At 32.6% G+C, this 25,530-nt stretch overlaps 1 protein-coding gene across 5 annotated transcripts in view; it reads left to right on the top strand.

Moving 5' to 3' along the window:
* Positions 1-25,530, top strand: part of Smr (nuclear receptor corepressor smrter) — a 64,461-nt gene that overhangs the window by 19,260 nt on the left and 19,671 nt on the right. For 3 of the 5 annotated variants that reach the window (XM_088192646.1, XM_088192645.1, XM_088192644.1), the window contains exon 2: positions 16,984-17,064. The exons of the other annotated variants lie outside the window; for them this stretch is intronic. In XM_088192646.1, the coding sequence (XP_088048772.1) occupies positions 16,984-17,064 (81 nt within the window). The remainder of the gene's footprint in view (positions 1-16,983; positions 17,065-25,530) is intronic. 5 annotated transcript variants of the gene reach the window in all.

Genomic DNA, 25,530 nt, shown 5'->3' with positions numbered 1-25,530 from the left:
CAAAAGCAATAAAATCGTGTCGGCGACGCCGCAGTGGGAACGCTCGGTAACGAGCGTTCCCACTGCGACGGCGACGGCACGATTTTATTGCTTTTGACGCGAATTTTTGACTTCTGAGAAGGGATAATTGTTTTTTGCGCTCTCCTATTGGGCAAAATTCGGTTTAGACATGCTTAATTTGATTCTCGCTTATTGTAAGTCGTGATATTGTTATAAAAAGTCTTAATATGAACGCTACATAACCGAGCGTATCCACTGCGACGACACGATTTTATTGCTTTTGACATGGATTTTTGACTTCTGAGAAGGGATAATTATTTTTTGCGCTTTTTTTATTGAGCAGAATTCGGTTTAGATATACTTCATTATATTCTCGCTTATTTTAAGTTGTAATATTGTTATAAAAAGTCTTTTAGTTTCGTTTCCATTGCGACGGCACGATTTTATTGCTTTTGATGTGGATTCTAAACAGGGACAGATTTATCCTTTTATAATGCATTCGTAACGTAAAAGTAAAATTATGAACCAATATTTTAAAACAAGCGAATATAATCTGTATTTGAATATGCGGATTGCAGTCTCTAATTCTGACTTATATACCATTAATGGGGGGGGTCTAATGTAGATTATTCTGGGCGGAACTAGAATCTGTGTTTTTGTTGAACACATTGAACTATAGTTTAGATAAAAATATTTTTGATTAGTCAAATTTGGAATGAATTTTATAACGATTATTTTTTGTATTCGCAATGGTATAACCAGTAAATGACAAACTGGGAAATTGTTGTGTTACATAAAAACTAGGATGGTTTTTGAAATAATGTTAACTAATTGTTAGACAGATATTCGAATAACGGATAGTTGAAATACGGACGAATATTTTAATAATCGTGCCTAGTTGTGCAATCGTTTTTTTCCTTCATAAAAATGGTTCACAAATATTCTTCGTTTAAATCGGTTTAATTTAGGACTTTTTCGGGGGTAGTTTGGGAATTATTTCCACATTTTTTCTTTATATTCTGAAATATTATTTTATGACATCTTTACTGCATTAATCAAAAAAAAACATTACACATGTGTAGAAACATACATTCATTCTAAATTTTATAAAAGGGTGAAAAAAATCCATAACAGATTTATAATCCACCGCCTTTACTGTTCCGTCGATCAAATGGGTACCTTCCATTTCGGAATATAAAAAGCAACCTAAGATTTCGCACAGTTGCATTGAGACATTTTCCGCTCTATCTTTCGCCCCACAACTGCGAACGTAGTGCAGTATAAATTAATTTTACTTTCATTAGAGAACGTCACTCTTCCTCAATTCAAAACAGTCCCATTTCATGCGTGTTAGACGCATTTATTCGAGAAATATCGTTTTTTTGGCAGGTATACGTCTGCATACACTATAACATATTTTGCAAATATTCTCTGATAAAATCCACGGCACTTTTTTTTTATTAAGGGTAGCTATTTTTACCCTTAACCCGTAATACATGGTTGTAATCGACATAATTAAAAAATTTTCTTGTCCATAACCTACACAATAATATCGATTTTTTTACTCAAACTAAATTGTTGACGATTTGGCATTGTATTTTAATAAATATTCTCACGCTCAAAAACAATAAAGATTATATGAGAAATAAATAGTTCAGATAAATCCAACCAAGGATTGTTGATATATCTGAAATGCTTGACGATATCGAGTAATTAGCGGTCTTTTTTGCACGCTACTGCACTTCTATAAATATAGAGGCTGGTCACTCGAATACCTAGGCACAATAAACGAATTGGGTGTAGTCGTTTTCCATTGCATCCTAAACCGGATATCAAACACTTAGCAGTCGATACAAATTAAACGCAGCGACGAAACGAGTTTCATGTATAGATGAATTAATCGCTCTTCATCCTTTGTATAATACTTGAAAACGCTATTCTCGGTCGAGTAATAAAGAAAGCGTCTGTAATCGTCCCTGGGGAATATCGATTCTACCTAGCGTTTCATATTCTACGTCAATGCATTTTGTCCCTCTTTTTAACCGAGAGAAATTAAGTGCTATATAAAACACATCTATCGTCTATTATCGATTATAAAATATTTCGCGTGTTCAGTTTTATCAATATCGTTCAGAGATAACGATTAAAACTGTAAACACTCAAACACTATGTATTGTATTTACAAAATAAGGTCGCAATGATTGAATGTAGGTTTGCACAGGTTTGTAAATTTATATTTAACAATTTTGTTTTACACTTTGCCAAACAAATTACGATTCTGCTGCGTCATATTCGAGTTTCCATCGAACACTTCACGTAAATATGATGGAAATGTGCAAGTCGTCTTATGATTCTTATATGACCGGGAGGTGTATTACTAATGATAATTAACACATGACCATAAATGAGTCAATTTGCATGTATACGTATTACTTCTATGTCGAACTATCTTATTGATCGTTCTCTCATATTTATTTTACCCCTTAAAAATGTCTTTTTGCTATATCCCGTAGATCGCGCTGGGTTAACGCTCCGGCAATTGAAAAATACTGAACTGTCGGTTAATTATTTATCTGCAAAGGTCGATAAGGAAATTGTTAGTTGATAAGGACTGCACAAACCGATGGTTGCGGTTTGACACGCCTGCCTCAGCTCATAGGCGTTTTTTTATTACGTTTTGTATACAACTTATAGAGGTATTTTAATATAATAATAATGCACACTACTGAAAATTCGTATGTAAATATTTATCATTGTTCGTATGTGCTTCGTCAACACTGCACATAGCACTCGACATTTTTTGCCTATTCTGCGTCATAGGCAGTTTTACATATTCGGTGTTGTTTACATTTCTTTTATTGATAAGCAAATTAAGATTGTCGAGATTACATAGTATCTTATCGCCCCTTTCACTATTTTATTTATTATATAACTTACATTTGCAAAAATGTATAATTTTTTATTATAAATTAACGATAGTTTCACTATTCTTTCGCTGGTTGTTAATATTAATAGTAGTCGTATCAATAATGCTATTTAGTAACGGGATATTTTTATTGCGATATTTTCAACTCGTTTGTAAAAATTTTGTTCCGGGAACTTTGACATTGAATATCTATATAAGAGCTGGTTGTTAGTGAAGATATTAGGGCTGCCATTAAAACAGGTTCGACATTAACGATACAGAAGCTAGCACACAAGTTCAACGTGTCGCCTATATCATTTCACATATATTTAAAAATTAGGAAAAGTGTTAATTTGCAGAATATGGGTCATAAGAAAATCTCGCGCAGCGAATCTCAATATGCCAATAATTAATGATTATAGAACAAAAAGATTTATTTTTGATTCGAATTGCTACTGATTGTATTGTGTTAATTATTATTCTTTTTAATTGCTTAAAAAGGCGATAATATAATAATAATAAAAAAACAGCGGCCAGTCGTAAACATGATTTTTATGATGCCTTTATAATGTATTAATTAACACAAACACTCAAAATACATTAAATATATCTAAACGCAACGCTACCAAAATTGTTCTTAAATTTCTCATTGCGTAGCAACGGTTTTTGCAAGAAAATCTGTAGTTAAACTATGAACGGTGAGAAGGAGCAGTGATCTCTATAACTGCTACAATGTTTTTCAAAATCTTATGGAAAAATACTACCATTTATAACAATTTTTGAAAATAAATTATGTATTATTTATTTACATACTTTATTGTGCGTGCGTGCAGTGTCATAATGTACGTACGCATGGAACGGAAGTTTGTTTGCTGTATCTTTCTCTCTTACTTGATCGCTGTGTGCGAGCAAGATACACAGATATGCAAGGCCCAGGCAGTTTTTGACTTTGTGATTTATTTTTTGCAATACATTTGGTGATTGCATCGATTATTATATTATTCATTTGAGTTGCATTCTATTTCGCGAAAGGCTCGTTTTTATATTGCAAAATTATTCAATTGATTATAATCCTTAATACAATAATAATTAGATAAATAGTGGCATGGGTGTTGTAGTAGACACATCAGATATGATGAATTGCGTAAATATGGATGAACGAAAATACTGGAAAATATATATAAAATTTCTGTTTTTTATCTATTTTTTCGTGTATGTAATTTGTGTAGTTTTCTTTGTATAAAATCTTAACTGAATTATAAAATGCAGTAATTTAAATTCATAAATCTGCCTAGTCACATACAGAGCCGCTGAAAAATACTGATTCCTGGCCTCATGACAAAAATGGCATTTCATATATTTTTTAACATCGTAATATAATTTCTTGAATAAATAATATATAATACATACGAGTTAACCCTTTCTATACTATAAACACATAAAAATTGGCCTCCGTTGTGACATATTTTAATTAGGCATTAAAAAATATCTTCTCATAATTAGTCATGTTTTCTTTGCTGCTCAGTGTTGCTATATAGTCCAGGTCAAAAGCAATAAAATCGTGCCATTGTGGTGAAAACGCTCGATTATAAAGCGTTTATATTAAGACTTTTTCGAGATTCGATTAAGCTCATCTAAACCGAATTTTGACTATTAGGAAAGCGCAAAAAACAATTATCACTTCTCAGAAGTCAAAAATTCGCGTCAAAAGCAATAAAATCGTTTCGGCGCCGTCCAAATTATTGATCAAAATTCGATTTGAATATACTTGGACCATTATTTTTTAACCATATTTTTATCATACTTAATACGTTATTAAATTTATCTATAATTTATTTAACAATATCACCTATGCATTAAATTTAAGTGTCGTCTGCAAACAGATGTATTTTACTTTTTTTATATTAATAATATACATATACTGGCGGCCCCCGACTTTCGCACATAATTGGTTCCTGAAAATGTGTGCGAATGTTGAATGTACGAAAGTCGAGGGAAGTAAAAAAATTGAAATTGTGTGTATTTTAAAATATTTATCAACTTAATATAATATGTTTAAGAGGCGTTTAAAAGACACGTTTAATTGGGGTTTGCGGGTGCTTCCTTTGAAAAGTTATCAAGAGTTAACTGTTTTCCACTGTTCTTTTTCTTTTCTTCATATAGTATTTTATAACATGCTATATTTTTATTGATCGCCCCACGCACTTGAGATATGCGTTCTCCATTGGGATCACAATCTTCCATAATATTTAAAAATTTGTCAAGGTGCGTGAAGGCTTCATTCATATTTTTCATTGTTAAAGAGTTTTCCAAAATAATCCTGTCTCGTCTACATTAAATATTTGGCTAGAGGAATATTCTACATCTTCAATAATTTTGGATAATTAGGAAATAAATTCTTTTGCAGCATCTTTATCCGCATCAGCCGATTCTCCAGTAAATTTAATATTATGAAAAGAATACCTCATTTTAAAATTGTAAAACCAACCGTTACTTGCTTGAAAAACCGTGTTAAAATATTTTTTTTAATCTATCCTTCCAATCTTTGTGCAAACTAAGAGCTTTTGCTTGAATAATTGAAATACTCAGAGGGACATCTTTCTGATGTTGGTCATCGATCTACGATGACAAAGATTTTCCATTTCATCTATGTTTTTTTGCTGTGTTTTTTTGGAAACATATCATTAAAGATTGTGGAAATATATCTTTATTTTCCACAATTTTGAACGTATTCTTAAATTATATTTTTATTTTGCAAAATTTAACATATCGTAGACCTGTTTGTATCATACAAACCTCCGATTGAAGCAAAAGATTCACCGCTATCAGAACGTTTTTTTAAAAAAAAATTAAATTTAAAAAAATTGTTATTTTTTTAAATGTGCGAAAGCCGAACGTTCGAAAGTCGAGGCCGCTTGTATTATCAACAACAATGGTCGGGAATTTTAGTAAAACGGCCATTGGAATTCAATAAAGTCAACAATAATTTGCAAACAAATTTTAACACAAACGTAGCCGCGACAAAAATCTTCAATCTATCCCTTTGAATAATAATGTTTATTGTGAAAGTACTACCTAGAAAGTGGGTGCTTTTGAAGGCAATGTTCCGCTTCTTTTATTTCTTGTATGTATAAAAAGGGCTGAAGGAACTTATACCTGAAATATATCAGTACATACATATCAAATAACTATTAAATTATTGTAGGTCGTTATTTTTTTTATATATACATATATATTGATTTATGATTTTTCCAGAGTCGAGCCCCGGGAATTTGTCGCATATCCGTGTATTTTACGCAATAATTAATTGATTAAAAATGTTTTCATATTCGATATGTCGTTATCAATGAACCAACAACGATCGTTGTTAGCATTTCTTGCTAGTTTCATAAACAACGATATATTGTTTAGCATCATAGGATTAACATACATAAGGTTTGAATACTCGCTCGCTCACATATCGCAAAAGCCGCTGCAGCACTCATTCCCGTTGCGGAATTTAATCATCATCTCTTGGTTATAAACACTCGGTCGATTTAAACCGGTCGATACAATTTAATGTGTGGCGTTTGTTTGCGAGACGAATCTACCTACACACGTGGACGGTTAATGGCGCGTTTTGTTTATACGTGCGAAGGTCGCGTGTTTGTTGACCTATATTTTTATTAAATAAAATCGTAGCGCTCGTACTCTTTCTCGGTGCGCCGTTACTTACCGATCCGTGCATCGCTAACCGCTTTTTAGCGGTGTGCCTCTAAATCGAACGCTTTTGCCGACCCCAAACGCGACGCTTCTTCTTCGCCTACGTGTACATTTTTTATTTGGACTATTCACTCTCTGCGGATGTACGCGCGCGTGTGTACAATCGCAGATGATTCGGAATTATTCATTTTTCCCTCGACGTCCTAAAAAATTCATGCGAGATCCTCCGTCTCGAGTTTGCCTTTAATTTCCGCTTTGTTTGTCGCTTTATTGTCGCGGCCGCAATCTCCGAGCGCGCTGTGTATTTTTACGTTTTATTAAGGTTATCTAGAGTGTCGGATGATAACGTCTCGCTTCGGAACAAAGAGGAGTAAAATTGCACTATCGGTCGAATCGTCATGACTGCGACGGCTGTTTTGTTCGCTATCGGGCCGAAGTTAGACTCTGTCCATTCAGAACGACCCGCGAAGATACCTTATCGCCCGGAATACGGTAACGGGTCAAAATAACGCGTCGATATGCAATGCACGTTACTATCGTTATGCTGATTGAATCGTAAAAAGAGTGGCGATATACCTGTCGCATGAGTGATTATAATTAGACTTGGAGTAAATGTTATAAAAAAACGCAATGTAAACATATTTTTATAGATAGATTCTGCACATCTAATTCGGGTAAATTGAACAGTGCCATATATGGCCTCACAGGTTAATTTTAAAAATCTCTTTTTTTCTTTGGTAACATAATTGCGACCATTTTGCCATCAGGCATCGAAACCAGAAACTGCATTTACCGTTGGTAGTATGGATTGCAATACCGATAATACCGGTATTGGGGCAAAATCCACATTCGGAACTACAGGTATTATAAAATTAAATACCGGTAGTACCGAAACAATTTTTCTTTCACAAATCCGTACATTTTATTTGCTGAAAACGAAATCTCAATGGCTTAGAACTACAAAAACGAAGATTCCTATATTGCTTGCAAGTGAAGCGGAGAATAAAATAATTCTCATTGTAAGTGATCAATATAAGTAGTGATGCGTATTCTATAATTTTAAGTAAATATAAGAATATACTGATTTATTTTATATATAATCTTTATATGGCCAAATGTAGCACTACATGCATTTAGTGCTATAAATATGTATATGGTATTACATGCAGTATTTTTTATGTTTAATTGAATAGATCTAAACAATTTTTATTATCATAAATGGTTTTTTTAATACCCGATACAAACGAAGACGAGTATTGGCAACATCACTTAATACAGAAAGGTGCTGGAATTGGTCAGATAATGCAAAATTTAGTATTTTTCGCAAAACAAAAAAAATCTGTTGGGATCAAAAACATTGCTAACGGAAATAACAAGTCTTGAAAATCCATCTGATTATTTAAAATATATATTTACTACTGATGATGATTTCAACATGTGTGTAAAAAATAATTGATTCTGCACAAAGATTTATTAGAAAATTATTTTTCTTAATGCAGAGTGCCACATATGGCTCGATAAATAGTAGTCACTACTACACGCTGTTCCATATATGGCCAAATATTTTTTGCCAATAAAATTTTAAATAACAATAAAATATTTTTTCTCAGCGAAAAAAAATCCCACTCAGTAAGAAGTTCAAGTGATATTGAGCTTAAGATTTAATTGTAAGTAGTAATGAGTTTTGGAACTCCCGAGTATTTCGTAGCCAGCTGATGGCTCAATTTTTGCAATTCGAATGATTATTGGAAACGCAAACTCGTACCGGGTACGTGGAACGCTATTTGAATAGCATTTACCGCGGTGGGATAAAGCGTTGTTCTGCCTGAGCCGAACGATTTAAAAATCTATCCAATTTCAATACACTTTGTAGACGAAACTTCATATTTGTCAGCATGTAACCAAAAATTGTACGCGTGTCATTAGGTGACGTGCGTGACGATTCTTCATGCAATCTTTCGGCAATTTCATCGTGACGTCATGTCACTCGTTTGCGAATAATATTCGTATCCAACTGTGTACAAGAACCGTGTCGTTCAAGTTCAAAGTAATTGTGCCATCTTTATCAATGCATATATAGGGTATTGTCCATTTTTTACTCGAGTTTGGGTGTTTCTTTACCGACCTTCGAATATATTTAATCTTCACCGCGACCGAAGTATAATGCACATTGTTTCGCAAATGCCATAAATAAAAACGCGTTCCGCTACTGACTTTTTAAAGGTGAACATAAAACGCCAAGGGCGTTCGATAACATCGCTCAGTAAATAAATACCGAACGGACGTTCGCATAGTATCCGAAACCCGATGTATAATAATGGTCGAAACCGCTGCGCAAATGTTGCATCGGCGAAGCGGCTTTCTTCCTCGATAGGCATCGATCCAAAAGTACGTTTAATTGCGAACGTCACGCGCGAGCCACAGTTTATCCTGCCCTGGCGCACGGCGCGTAAAAGTGAGCGTAATTAACGTCAACGGGCAAAAATAGCATTTTCTGCGTCCGTTGTTTTCGCCGCCGCGCCGCCGCGTTTGTTTGCTATGTATGTTACAGGGCTGCAAAACCGGGTGACGGAAGCAAAGTCGGTCAATATATAATAAGTGAATACCAATATTGGGCTAAAATTTACCTTTAGTATTACTGGTATTACAAAATAAAATACCGATTTTTTTTGTTAAAAATTATATCTCCATGGCTTAGAACAATGAAAAAGATGATGCCCATATTGCTAAGCAGAAGCGAACAATAAAATGATGCTCATTGTAGGGGATTAACTGAAATAGTTTTATCGGGGTAGGCTATCTAAGTAGAATAATATAATGAGGCCGAAATATCGGCCCACTATACAAATGCGAAAAATCCCACTGGCCTATATTTTGACGCAAATAAAAATAACATGTTCAATATTTTTGTATGATGAAAGGAATAAATTTACTTTATCTCAGGCAAGCAGTTTCCAGTAATTCTGCTATGTAACAGAAATGACCTCGGCATGCCGGCCCCTTTTTAATGATAGGGATGAAAATATACAAAATACTTTCTACTATTTCTACATTTTTATCTCTATTCAGACATTTTTTCCCAAATAGTCCACGGAATATGCTTCATTAAACGTGTTAAATATTAGCAAAAAATAAGTCTCAATAATTATGTTTAAATATAAAACGTATTTGAAAAATTTCCGCGAAATGTTTTTTTTAAAAAACCTTTTCATCGAAAAATAATGCATTGTTATTTTTTTATTGTTACCAAACCAAATTAAAATGTGTTGATGGGTATCTGTTTTCATCAAACTTGATTTATTTTTTTAACGAAATAAAAATGATTTTTTTTATTGCTGTAATAACTGAATATATGCTTTTTATTAGTACACAAAAAAAGTTTAAAATTTTTAAAACGCATATGACGTTTATTTAAAAAACATGCAAATCAATTATTTAAAAAAAAAATCGCACATGTTAGATCAAGTTGTCTGGGTTAAAAGTGTTATGCAGTATTAACTTATTTTTTATTCTATAGTATTTACATTAAAATTTATAACACAAATTTAATTAATGAAACTTGAGTAGAAATACATTAGAATACATAAATCTTTGGAAAATTAATGTTATTGCGATATTCTAAAATAAATATTAAATGTGAAATAAGTAAAATAATATAAATAAATCACACCTCAATCATATAAATATCACAATGTTTTTTTTAATATGTTGCAGTTTGAACAAATATTTACAATTTTCTACGCAATCTTTTTTCATAAGCTTCCTTCAGATAATTGTAACTGACAAAAATAATGAGTAATATATTTTATTGGAATAAATTGGCGAGTGGTGCTCTGTTCTGGCCCCTGGTATAAAAAGTAACGAGGCATCCAGAAGCGGTCGATCAAAGACTATGTTTTGCCAGATTTATTGTTCCAAAAGAAAGATTTGGCGCCCGTATTTTCGATATTTTTTTTATAATCAATGAAAGTGTTTAAATTAAAATATTTAATATATCGGAACAATAGTTGCTTTGGTTTTGCTAATCAATAAACATGTATGGGCGGTACTAAAATTATTTTTACGGTCAATTAATTAAAATAATAATAATGTCGCTACTATTGACCATTTTTCTCTAGGTAATCTAAATTGTTGAACGGTAACATCAGTTTGTCAAATATGAGAATTCATTTTCACAACGCTATAATACCTCTACTGGAGTATCGCAAGGTTCCAACTTGGGTCCATTGCTGTTTCTATGGTTCATTAATGACAATAATTCACTTATTTTTTTAATAATGCTGTCGATTTCGGATTCCCTCAACATGCAGGAGGATTTGAATTATTTATGGAAGTGAGCTTTCTTGAAATTCATAGATACAATAGTCTTTGTCGCAATGTATCGCCGTGATCCCATTGTAATTTTATGCGGTAATTAATTATTATAAGGTTTATTCCTGTTTAGTTAATTTTATATTCAAATTAGTGTTAGTTTTTTTAATTTATAACACAGAAGAATGTCTTAAATGATCAAAAAATTTAATGTAGTGATGATGATAACTAGTTTAGATGAAGCTTTAGAACAATTAAAAATAGCTGTTTCTGATGAAATTTATTTTATTTTTACTATTATTTACACCATATATAATGGAGTTGTTAGTGCAAAGGGTTAATATTTTTGTTTATTGAGAGTAGTTAATTTTTTAAATTCATGCAAATAGTGAGGTTTCAAGTTTAATTTCATTTTTAGAAGATGATATTTATTAAATAAATTAAATTAAAACTTAAACTTTGAGTATGTTGCAAATATAAAATATCGTTTAGATAAAAAAGGCAAGATAAGTATTATCTCATTTACATTAACACATGAAAAAATCACGCACTCCGTTGATGTACACTCAGTGTACATGTAAAAATTTCTAATCTAAAATTGGAAAGTTACGAATATTATTACTTAATATTTATTGTAGTACTAGTCCAAATGGAAACAATTCAAAATAAAAGTGCTGCAACGAGTAAATGTACTAAATAAAAATAATTTTTAAAAATCAAGCAGAAAAAATCCAACTAGCTATGATTTTGTTGATTGACTGTTTATTTTTGTTACTTCCAATGATTACTTGTATATTGTAATTATAAAGTTTAATTTAATTTAAATGTATCGCAGATGAATGCCTAAAATATTTTACAGTAAAGGAAAGGGTATCTCATTTCGTTCTTTTATAGGCAAGCGCAAAATCTACCAGCTTCTTGCAAACCTTAAAGAATATCCAATCTTTTTTATTGTAAAGATTTTATCATTATTATTATTATTGTAGTATTTTATGGTGTATACTCAAATTTTTGCGCCAACTAAAAAGTATTGTTTATCGAGGTTTAAATTTGTGTACAACATTTTTTAGTCTCGATTTTTCTTAGTCATTGGTTGTTCTTCGGGGGGATGGTACTCTTATTATTTTTAAAGCTTAAAACATACTTTTGCGAACACCGATAATAAGGTTTGTGGGTTTTTTGCTATCGAATGGTTTTCTAACGTTTTACGCAGTTATGGTTGTCTTTATTTTTATTTGTTCTATTTCTTATAAGTCAGCCCTGCTCTCGGCATTGATAATCTTATACTTAACATCTCATCAGTCTATCGTTTTTGCTAGAGACGCAATATAAACGGCATGTGTCAATAGTGGAGCATGTTTTACCAACGAAAATTTGTACCAAAACCCAATGTTTGATCGATCACTATTAGTTTTAGATAATATTAAAAATGTCTGTTTTCGTGTAAGGTGAGCTTCAGCTTTATTCTAGTGGTCGTTCTTGAGAACATAAAATAAAACACATACATAAATTGGTTGAACACGTAAATGACACCATTCTGGATATTTTTTAGATTACGATATCTTTATAATTGACGTAGTGGTGTAACTGCCTCATTAGCTAGTTAATTTGCTATGCGTCTATATTTTAGCAAGGAAGGTAATTAAGTAGAACGCCCCTTTTTCTTTACAGTATTTCCTTCTTACATGTCCAATAAACCATTACGATTACACACATATTGAAGAAAAAAAGATTATGAAACACTAAGTTTTTCTGTTATTTATAGGAAATTTAGTTACTTGATATTTTTATTTAGTTTTTATAAAATGCGTACGTCGATTCCGCAGCCCTAGTAAATCAACGCAGACGCACTTATGGTCATTTTATAATTAAATTAAATAAGGCCGTGATAGCGAAACCAGTATTTTCCGGCGCGTCGCATTAATCGCCGACGCGAGCGTATTTTTTCAAGTGCAAGCGTTATGTCACGTATGGCGAAATTTCGTTCCAAGCATTTTTATAATAAATTTTGCCGAACGGGTTAAGGTCGCCTGTATCACCTCTCTCTTTCGCACTCGTGCCGTCTCGTCCGGAATAATAATAATAATAATAAAACGAGCGTCGCCGCCGGCTAATGTGAAGCGACCTTTATTCCCCGACGAACGCGCACCTCGAGAGCTGATCAATCACTGCACGTCTGGGGTAATAATCGCCGCGGTGGTCGGCAACCTTTTCGCTCGACCCAATTGTAGAATTGTTTTTGAAAAACAAAATAACACGCGCACATCTCGTACTGACACGTTTTCATAGCTATTTATTTAGTTTGTATCCAAATAACCTTGTTGTAAAACAGTAGTGTATAATGTATATACTGCACCTAAGTGGGTACGTCGTAAATTATGATGTTCTTATTTGGGATCTTCAAGTACATTACTGTGAAAAATTTGCACCACGCGGCCAAATTTGAAAATGAAAATCTTTGTTACAGTTCATTAGTAAAACATCCAAAAATTTAGCGCTGCATGGCTCATTTGGTTTTCTGATTAAAATATCACTGCGCAGCATGATCGACTGTCTTACCGTTTGTGTGTAGTAATAATTATATTTACATACCTATGTATTATTATATTGTAGATGTTTTCTACAGTTTATGATTATTTATTTATGGTTGGCCATCCCTCTGTTACAAACCGGTAATTCCCGAAGGATCTATTTTTACTAAAGAATATTCTTAGCGCTCTGCTTCAGCTGGGAGCTAAAAAAAGGTATTAGCTGAAATTTTCGTGTAGAGCTCCTCACCGAAATAAATATTTGACCGACTGTTGACGACCTCTGACTTTAAATAATCAATCCTATCGGACGTTTTTTTCACTTTTGAAATATATAATGTATGATTAGCTTGTTATAATTTTTTCTCACTTAAAAATAAAAACAATAATCTGCACGCGTCATAAACTAACGTCAACCGAAACTTTTGCACTGTGTGAAGCATTTCTTATCTATGTAACATTTTAGAGCGAGTTTTATTCGATTGTTTTATAATTTAGAGGTGTTTACGTCAAAATTGAATGAGATACAATCGCCGAGGTCGCACAGTATGAAAGCCGTTTATTTATTCGGTGTCTACTTTTTTACGCCTTCTATTTTATAATCGATTTTGTCGCGCGTCAACAATTTGGCTGTGAAAAGACGCGCCCCGCCCGTCTGTATCGGTTTTCTCGGAAACAGACGTTGCGCAACGATTCGGTCGCGCAGCGAGAAACTGACGTGGCGCCCGCTCAGCGTCGCGCGTAACACTGGCTCGCCCAAGCGGCGTTGCGCGACCGCATCGATCTCGCGGCGCAACGTTGCCGCGTCGCTCGCCGCCGCCTCGTTGCCGTCGGGAAAAGTTTCAAGGTCGACCCCCTCTCGCTTCGCCTCGCGTCCGCGCCGCCGGGCCGCCCGCCGACGACTCACAGCCCGCCGTTCATTCATCTCGCCCCCGCGCCCCCCGCTCCGTCGCGACCCGTCGCACTATGCGGCTGACGAATATATATAGCGCACACTATCTATCATATTCAACTTTTATTTCATGCATTCTATATCCTTTGACTGCCACGTATTGTTGCAGCAAAGGTGCTCAAAACTAATAACACGAAATATTATTTTAATTTAATTATGTGTATATTTTGTTATAATTGAATAAGTTTTGTTTGCAAAACAGAGAGATGTAAGAGTAGTTTCTCGTTGTCTTATGTGTAAAAAATAATGAATTATTATTATGTAGATGCACCTTTTATATACAATTGTAATACTAATATTAGGTAAACCGGAAAGTAATGTCGTATTTTATAACGGATTAGCTAATATATTGTAATTATAGTACACTCATTAGTTACTAGTAAATATTTATGCGGAACGTAATACTTTCATCTCAAACGATCTATTTTGAGTATAGGTGGATACATCTGAGTTTCATTTATTGATATGTCAATAGAGCACATACGACGTGTATTATTCTTGATGGCGCCCTACACATATACACTACTGACCACCTAACAAAGTTATGATTCAATTATTAAATAAAAATAATTTGATTAATGCTATTTTTTTTACCAAAAGTGTACCAAAAATATATTTATTTAAAGTTTCTACACTTTTCAATTGAAATGTAATATTATCAACATATTGAATTGAAGACAAATAATTGCTTTCTGAATATTTAGTATTCACTTCCCATTCACTTTCGCTTTCCGTTTTGAAATTACTAAAAAACATATGATACTTAAATACGGTATTGTATATATCTTTATGAAATGCAAAAACAAAAGGAAACATAATTACAAAGGCATGCTAAATTGCACTGAATAAATCATTCGTATTAGCAAAAATTAGCACGCTCGAATGTATAAATCAATGAGTCAAAACAGGCGAGAGAGACTCGGGTTAGCGCAAATTGGAACGCGTTCGCGCGCAAAACGGTATTATATAATGGCATTAAGTAATGTTATTTATTCACATATATATTTTACAATTTTTTATATGAACCAAGAAAGTGATGTTTTATAATTTATTTCCTTCTTTGCTAATCAAATATCTAACCACAGACGCAATAAACATTTCTAATCTTGAACAGACAATCCACCGTGTTTCGTTGTTGGCTGTAAATAATCAAAACTTGTCCTTTGTACAAACTGATTTTTATTGTCAACATATTCAAATTTTGTTTTGTTGATCTACCAGTCTTCTGCAGTCCAATATGTGTAAATATATTTTGTAATAATAAAATGCATTTTTTTTTATTTTTGTTAATTCGTACGGATTAGGAGCAACCTAAATTAATAGTGTATATCTAAGATTGCTTCCTGTTTCTGCATAGTAATCAAAAATTTTTAGTCCACTTGTTATTTTTGTCTTCAAACAGTTGTAATTTGTTTAATTAATCCTTGTACTGTATGTCCGTATGTAATTTGTTGTTTTTAATTACTTTATTTATAAATCAATATTTTTGAAATGCTATTAACATTGATATTTTGCTATTTATTTTTATAGAAACGCTATATTTACCAAAATATACGTTGTTAAAAGACCAAGTACATTACCCAAATTATATATGTACACTGTAATTGCAAATATCATAACTTAAAAACAATAACGCTTTGTAATACAGGTCTTGATTAGTCGCGGAACTAATTAAATATTTTGATATTTTTATTACGTGAATCCATTTTAGAATAGATATTTTCAAATATATATACTTCTTTGGAAGCACAAAAATTAGGGATAAAATCAAATCCTTAATATAATAAAATGTGGGATAATAACCAGATGTGTGTTATCAACTATGCTTTGGCTTATAACTCTGTAAATTATAAATATTCTAGCTTTACATAGTAGATATGAACAAGATTCCAACATTGTAGTACAAAAAACATTCGTTTTTGTCTCCCACTTTTAACCCATCAGCGTCGCAAAACGAAGATTCTCGTCTCCCGCAAACATTGTGTTAAAAAGGGTATTTTAATTGTTGGGTTAAATAAAAAACATTTCTAATAAATGAATCAGAGGTCTACATATGGTATAATAAGATCGTCAGAAGTTTCTTGCTGACTGCCTCGATAGCACTCGCGGTCGCTATTTCGCGTATCATATTGTGTGAGTAAGCCTTTAGTGAAGTTCGACTGTTGTTACTCTGTCGTAACGCATGGGATGCGTCATGTTGCATATATTGTTGTTTCAAGGTCATAAGACAACCATTTAAAAAAATTCGAAACGCAATTATCTCACGAACCGTGATGCATTTTTTTATTTTTTAACCATACGAGATTAAAAATAAGTGTATTAATTTTGTAGTAGTTAACAGAATGTATGGTATTTGTTATCTGGTCTATTTTATACAACAAATATTTTTTTTATTACGTCCAATTTGATAAGAGGTAAATTTATTTATTCACCTTTATCGACTTTTCATATAAATATTTTGAATAGTTTTAGAGACGTGTAAAGTAACGCGATATATATATATATAGCTCGTTCGGCTCCATAGTGCGCCGCGACGTTGCCGCTCCTCCTCTCCATATGACAATTGGATGCTTTTTCCGTTTCAGAGTGACGCATTATGAGAAAAAAATGACCAACTCTGGCCTAAGCGCCGGCGGAGCAAGCGCGCAAAGACCGCAGAGCAACGGGTGAGTGGCGCAACGCGTCCGAACCGCGCGACGCTCGCCGCGAGACGCCCGGGCGGAGGCGGCGCTCCGAGGGCGGAGTCGCGCGCGGTTGGTTGGCCGGAGCGAGCGCCGACATGGCCGCCGCGACGCTCCGCCCTCGTTTGCTCGCCCCACCACCGCTGGTGCTCATTCGTGCGGCGGCAGCCGCGCAGCGCGGACCTCGTCCGAAATACAACTTCTTTCGATGATGCTTTTTGTTTTGTATTTTTGTTGTTCTTCCGCGGCAGCCGAGGTCGCGTCGCAGTCGCGTCGTGCGCCCCGACCGCGTCGACGCAGCGGACTGGCGCAGCGCGCGTTGACCCGGGACAAAAAATCCAATAGCGCGTCGTAGCGTATTTGTCACCGCCTCCCCCCTCCCCCCGACACGTGGCTTTGTTTACTACGTTTACTGAACGATCGCTTTCGCGCCGTTCTCGATCGGAACGTCCGGAAGGTCGGACGCGTCGTCGACGTAAACATCCTCTCTCTCTTTCTCTCTCTTTCCGATTTCGATACGAACGATTACGATTAACATATATTTACTATCAGTATATTGTGTTTTTCAATTTATGCAATTAAACACGCATTAGCTCTAATATACAAAATTTAAAACTTTTCATCCATATTTATTCAATATATTCCATATAAAATTTTATTTCAAACAAAACAATACTTATAAAAAAAAAATCAGATACCCATGAAAGTTCCGACTTACATATATGTATGTCAGTAGGCAATGGGGTATTTAAAAATAATAAATTAATTATGATATTTGACATATTTATTTAATATAAATATGCAGATTGTTACAAAATTAACAAAAAATAATTATAGTAATTGACATAACAAGGTGTGCATTACATTTTCTATAAGACACTGTAGGTGCACAATCAGTTTGGTTTTATTTTGTGTTGATTATGATTATGTTATGGTTCCATATAATGTATTGTGGTCACTCCTTGCCATAGTTGTAGCCATATCGTACATACTTCAACTTTAAAAATCGTTTCCGGCTGTGTTTTACGTGATTCAATCATCGTTTTATCTACGTCACAGGGTTTTACAAGTATTTTGTTATTATTATTACTGAACACTTTGCAAACAGGCAGAGCTGAAATATATAAAATCGTTTATCTCAGATCACTCTTTGCGTGACATGCAATCCGGCGTTGTTGTTTTTTGTTCATTATAAAATATCAATTTTAAATTGTACTGCATATATTATTTTTGCAGTCTGTTCATTTAATGTGCATATTTTACACAATACTTTATTAGCGTCTCTCTAACTGTATTAGCTTCATTAGTGCAATGCGAAAATGTTATTCTGTTGCATTTTCAGTTTTAGCAAGTTTAATATTTTCTAGTGATTCACTCTTAGCTGGAGCCAAATAACTGTTTGTTAGTATTTTATTACATAAAACATTTGTACTGCCAATACACGTAAATTAAATAACCTTAATTGTATTAATTGAATTCCAATATTTTAGGCGTCATAGATTTTTATATTAAATCATTGTGCATTTCGATGTTCTTTTACCAATATATATAATGACAGATATCCATTTAAAAGAAAAATTACTGCTATCTTTTTTGAGATGCATACTTATTTTATTCAACGCCAAATTATTATATTATTTTACACTAATTGTCAAAGAAAATGAAAAAAAAAAACCCGATGTATTCAGAGTTGCTCTTTACAGACATCATATTTGGCCATTCTTCTTCTTTATATATTTTAGAAATAATATCACATAATTCTTGGAAGCATTATCTTGATTGTAATTTTATTCTGATGTTCATTCTCTAAATCTTCTAATATTTTGTAACAATAATATATCATAAATATATAAAAAAAAACTACTAGCTTAGACAGAAATATTATATATCACATCTATTGCTGTAAATTTATTTGTGGTAACATTTTTTCCATGTTAAACTTTATCAAAAGCTTATTCCATGTCGATGAAACGTAGATAAAAACACAGTATCAAAACTTGTGTATCTTATTCTCAACCTTTTATGGAAACAAAATAGTGTTTCGGCAATTCGATGATGTTTTTTTATATTTTGATATTATAAAATTATAATAAACTTAAAACATGTACATGTTTTATAAAAATACAAAAAAATGGACACGCATATGGAGCACATTATGAACATAATTTTGACTTTATTATATGAGATTGACTCTTCTGAAAATATTCATGTCAAAACAATAGTCATAATTATATATAAAAACAGTATCACGAATTTGATATTCTACTCATAGGCCTGTGAGCATATCTGCTTTAATGTTTATTTTATTTTATTAATGAGCATTTGCAACCCCTCGACTATTTGCTACGAGTACTGTATAATCAGCGTATTGCAAGTTATTTTCACCCCTTTGTCTATCTATATTCAGCAATGCTTCGTCAAAAATATTTCGAAATAAACGTCCTTGTTTTGATATTTTCTGATGATTTGTCGTTTACTATCATTTCCGCTTTTGCTGCCGGTACAATATATCTTTATCGTTTATTCGTGTAAATTCTAATATTTATTTAACTGTATTACTCTACTGTAGCTTATCTTGTTATCAAACGTTTGCGGAAACCAAACTTGTTTCGCTAATCTGGTGGTCATATTATTTGATATATTCAATGGTGCAGTGGAGCTGGAACGTCGTTCCGTTACGTTTTTTCTTGACCGGAACGCATTTCGGTACGATTTGTTAGATCTGGTAAAATTTATTTGAGCTTAATTGAATAGTCACTGGCGCAACTGCTACGGCGTGAGTCAAAAATGCACACCAAACCGGCTCGTGTTAATAAATTTGTACACAAAATACTAGTTTACAGCGGTGCTTTTTTTAGTATGTGCTTTGTCGCGACTCTTAAGATTCGAATAAAAAAATAATCAATATTTGAATTTTTAAATTACTTTTATAATTGTCATAAAACATCAGTCGTGGGCGCTTGACTTTTTCAATTTTACGTTTTTTGTGCCATATAGTTATACTATTAATATTAAGACTAGTAAGTGAGTTATTATATACACTAAGGAAATAATGGCCATTATTGCACGAAAAAAATTCACCATGGTAATTTCGTTACCATTACCAGCTTATAAATGTGTAGTTTCTTGGATGTTATCTTAGAGACAACATTTTGCTATGATTATAAATACGTGATATGTAATTTATCTAAGAGTGCGTTATTTTTAGTTGTGTTAAAATATGTTTTGTTCTATGCGATCATTTTCAACAGAACAGCCAAATTCAGAATATCCTATTAGATCAAACTTATGTAGTATTTCCTTTATAAAAATATAATACTTGCTGACAGTGACTTGAGATGATTCACTTTATATTTATATATACCAAGTCAACGTTATGTAGCTATTTACAATAGGTCGTTCATAACGTTCTATCATTGCTTCTGAAAAATAATTAAAAACAATAAGAACTTCATCAATAGTTAAACAATGCATACATTATTACTACTAATATAATCCATAAATTAAATTTAAATGACAACCGAAGAAAAAATTATAATTTAAGTTACCTTAGAGCAGGACTCGGCAACCTATGACCCGCGGGTCACCAAGTGACCCGTTTGATGATTTGAAGGGACCCATTTCAGTTCTGCAAATATCATTTTTTTAACGTGTTACGATGTCACGACTAGACCACATATATGGTTGTTAGGACCAAAAATATTCACTGACCCGAATAGGCTTTTTCATAGTCACATTTGAATTATTTTGACCCGCAGCCAAAAAAGGTTGCCGAGACCTGCCTTAGAGGATTTAACATGTAGATCTGCATCTTTTAATGATGAATTAATAGGCCCCCACAATATAATATTTATCATAAAATCTAATATATTCGGTATATTCTGTCATGAATTATGCGTAAGAATATCTTTACGCATGGCTCATTAAACTTATAATTCGGTGTTCATTGTACATTTTTTGGTTGATTTTATAATACCTTTGACATAAATTGCGTCGGTCGTATTGGGGTTACACATAAAAATGTGTAGTACTCACTGTGAGGTATCAATTCAAAGCTGCACCGACAATTTTCAACCATTGCAATTGCTGATATGTGAATGTGAGCTGTGGAGCGTTACCCTGATGGAACAGCACACCTTTTGTTAACATTCCAGATAGTTATTTGCATACATTGTGAAAAAATCAAAGTGGATTTAATAAAACAACATTGTTTTTTTTAAAAAAAAATTTGCATACATTTGATATTTTTGCTATATTTCGATTTTATCTGTGTCTAAACATTGTGTAAAGGACGAGATGTTCCAAAAGTTTTTGCTTCAGTGTTCTTTTTGTGCGTGTATTTAATCTCTACGATTTGTTAAAAAAAAATTCGCTTTACACTACCTTAAAAAATTCTACCAAGTAAAAAACTAACGGATTAACGCACAACTTTGCAGATACACTAATGATAGTTTTAACAAAAATAACTACACGTCTATTACTAACTCTCTGTGGCAGGTCGCGATGTTTTCAATCTCCCCTTTTATTATAAGGCTAATTTTAAGGTAAATTATATATAATTTCGATAAGGGGCTTAATAAACCACAAACCAAATTAATATGTAATCCATTACATAATTTCTATTATTAATTGCTTCACTTATGTAAAATTATAGTGAAATAACTCATTTATTTAAAAATAAAAGAATTTTACACAAATTGATTTGAAGTAATAAATAATAAATAAATTAAAATTAAATCGATCTAGGCTGTGCATAGTGACATAATAGATTTCACTGATTTACAGACTTGCAACCTGATGATTCACTACTTCCTTAATTGTAGTTGATTATGCTGTAACGCATTGGGCTAACGCCTTTTATTGTTCTTGTCTTTTCACGTTTTTAACTGAAATTTTTATTGTGTTTTTTGTATGCTTGGGGTTACTTTTATTTTAAGTAATTGTACCTTCCATCGCAACAATTTCTAAAAAAAATATTAAAGGCCATTTTCACCTCCTGTATAGTTATACGTTTTTTTCCATCCAAATAATTTTGTAGCGAGATAAACAGGTAAAAATCGATCTTATCGATAGTTGTTGACAAATACGTTCAGCGTTGACTGTTTTCTTTGTTTCTAGAATCATATACAACATCCTTGATATCCCACCACAAGCAAGGATTGTTTTTCCTGTTTCGCTGTTTCACGATTAATATATTTCACTCATAAATAGCCATTTTATTTATAGCAAACATGAAATATACATTTTAATCATACAATGCCATTTCTTTAAAAACATGTTGCGCAAAAAATATTCTTGTGATTTAATAAAAAATAATGCTGTTTTGCCAACAACATCTTTTCACCTATTAATTGCCTTTATGTTCAATTCGCCCGCGGGTGAAATTAATAATTTCATTTACGTCATTAATGACGTTTACACGAAACACATTTTCTTAGTTTGCCTCATGAAGCCATTATTGATTCAGTTATATATACATATATTTCTATATTTTTTTAAATATATTTCTGCCTATATATAAATCCTAATGCATATTGATACCATATTTATTACTGATTAAATATTGCGTCAAATAATGCACGAAAATGTTAAATCAAAACGGTTCACATCTTAAATTCTGAATCGCGTCCTATTTCCGACTTATTCGAAAGTCTTACTCCCTCGGGTTACCTAAAATATCTTTGCGGTCTACGTTTTGTCTTCCCTTGGTTATATCCCGTCGAAAATAGCCTGATCGATAACTTTGACTGATATTGTTTATGTATGCATATAAACAGAACTACTTCATATGGTTATGCTGGAACAGAAAAATATTTTTTAACTGTTATATATATAAGATTTTATTAGACCGATAGCAAATTATGTGATATTTAGTCTAAATTGTAGATACTCATTGGTTCATCGCTTTTCATATGCGTTGCTTTTGAAATTTACCGAGCTGTTAGTAGTACAACGGAGAGATAAAAAGGCTTAAATACAGATTTATTTATTTTACAAATGAAAAATTTATACCAACATTTAGAAGAACAAATAATTCAGAAAAAATCAAATATGAAGCAATCAACAATCACTTTCGCTGTCATCCAAAATATAGATCCAACGACATGATTTTTTTGAGGCTGGTATAAGATCTTCATCACCGTCAGTTTTATTATTATCTTGATTTATTTTCTGAGATTGTTCATTTGTAGTCTCAAGCTAGAGATACGAGACCAAGGTACTGATCCAAACCATTCCGCACCGAATCATTTTTAGCGAGCGAGTGTGACGTGTTCGTGCTCTTGAGGAGTGGGAGCGTGTTGTCGGGGATGAATAGCAGATTTTCTACTGTATATATTTTCATCTTGATAAAATTTAGCTTTTTGCTGCTAGCTGTTCAAAAATTTACTACAGTAAATTTATTTTCAACGTGCATTTATTTTCAACGTGCATTTAAATTTCTGCCCTATGATTTGTCGGTCACCCTGAGGGGCTGTACCAGTATGTAATTACACAGGGCAGTATTGTTTTTTTTGTATTTAGTAGATTCTCCGAGACTTACGCGAACTCTTTATTTTATTAAATTATTTTAAATATGTTTCTGGACAATAAAATGAATTTTAATTTATCATAGAATTTTGTATACATAGTTATTGTGTACATGGATATTAAATTATACGCAATTAAGCTTCGAACCATGACCTGTTTATACAACAGATAATTTAATAAACATCTTCTTAATAAATTACTTCTCAATAATACATAAAAGCAAAGTAACTTGTTGATCCAGTCGCTATACAAAAGTTGTCACTATATATGCATTATCGTATCAAATTTATATGTATGTACTGTCGATTCCGCTTAATCGGAACATATTAGACACCAAACATTTTGTCCCAAATAAGCGGCTGGCTCTAATAAGCAAAGTTTAGTGTAAAAATAGTGAAAAAATAATTGAAATTCATAAAAATAATATGTAATTATGAAGTATATGTATGAACATAAATTAATAAAATAGATACAAAAATAATGTGTTCAGGGACGTCATTTCAGATTTTTCAGTGAGGAGGGTTAGTTAGCTAGTCTTTTTTTGATATTTATATTTCATTATGATTCATACTATTTCATTAAATAACATGTATTTTTCTGGATTAATTCAAGGGAGTATCTGCTTAGAATCCACGTCAAAAGCAATAAAATCGTGCCGTCGCCAATGGAAACGCTTGTTTATCTAGTGTTCATGATAAGACTTTTTATAACAATATTACGAGTTACAATAAGCGAGAATTAAAAGGAATGAAGCACATCTAAACCGAATTTTGGCCAATTCCCACTGCGACGGCGCCGACACGATTTTATTGCTTTTGACGTGAATTTTTGCTTTCTAAGAAGTGATAATTGTTTTTGCGCCCTCCTACTGACCAAAATTCGGTTCGAATTTTGACCAATACTTAAATATCGAAAGTCCGTTTGAATATTGGTAAAGATAGCTATCATATTTTAAAAATATAATGTAATATCAAACATCCTATGAGAGTTTGTATTTTGAACTTAGTTTGAACAGCAAATAGACGTTTCGCAACTGTCAAAATTTCACTAGCGCCTATCAATTCAATTATATTTTTGCTATGAGAAATATGCATCTACTGGCTAAAATGTATTTGGACTTCACAATACACATTCACTTTTTTTGCATGTAAATAACTAATGATGTGTGTAAATATTTATATATATTGCTACATTTGGAAAAGTTGAATCTTATAAGTTTATTAGCACCTGTCAGATAAATTATATTTTCACTGGTAAAAATGTACTCCATTATTATTTCACTGAATTACATATTTTGAAAAATATTTTTGGGATTGGGTCCAGACTGTTTTTTATATTTCATTTGAGGGATAACCCAAGAATTTCTGATTTAGAATTAGGGACGTCATTTCAGTTTTTTTTAATATTTCGAATTCATTAAAATTCTTGGTATTTAATAAATGACATGCATTTTCCGGCTAAGATTCAAGGGGCTTGCATATAATTACGCTGTAATCCGGTGATTCTGATTATAGTCACACGCACAAGAGGATATTTATCATCATTGTCGTCGTGTTCGCTTACTTTGAATTAATGACTTCAACAATTGCATCTACATTTTCATTGTAACATGTTAAATTGTCATCTATTGTCAAAAAATTCGGATAATTAACAATTGGAGCTTGTAAAACCACCTCTTCATTATTTAATTTTATTGACATAATTAAACGAAATGGTGTTTCAGATAATCGAAGTAAATTACTATCAAGTTCCCTTATTTGGTTTCTGCTTCTGATTGTATCATATTGACGCGCTAATGTGATTTCTTTATATCAACTTATATGAGGGATCGCGACGAATCGAAAAATCGTAATTTGCAGTTTTTGTCCGGATTGAGAGTAGAAAGATTAACCTCCGATCCCTCGTCGGCGAGAGGCTGTCTCG

Source organism: Plectrocnemia conspersa, unplaced genomic scaffold (assembly GCF_051122295.1).
Source record: "Plectrocnemia conspersa isolate PC_06_02 unplaced genomic scaffold, ASM5112229v1 ptg000009l, whole genome shotgun sequence".
NCBI lineage: Eukaryota > Metazoa > Arthropoda > Insecta > Trichoptera > Polycentropodidae > Plectrocnemia > Plectrocnemia conspersa.
Note: the sequence above shows the minus strand (reverse complement) of the source record. Positions and strands in the feature narration are given on the sequence as shown.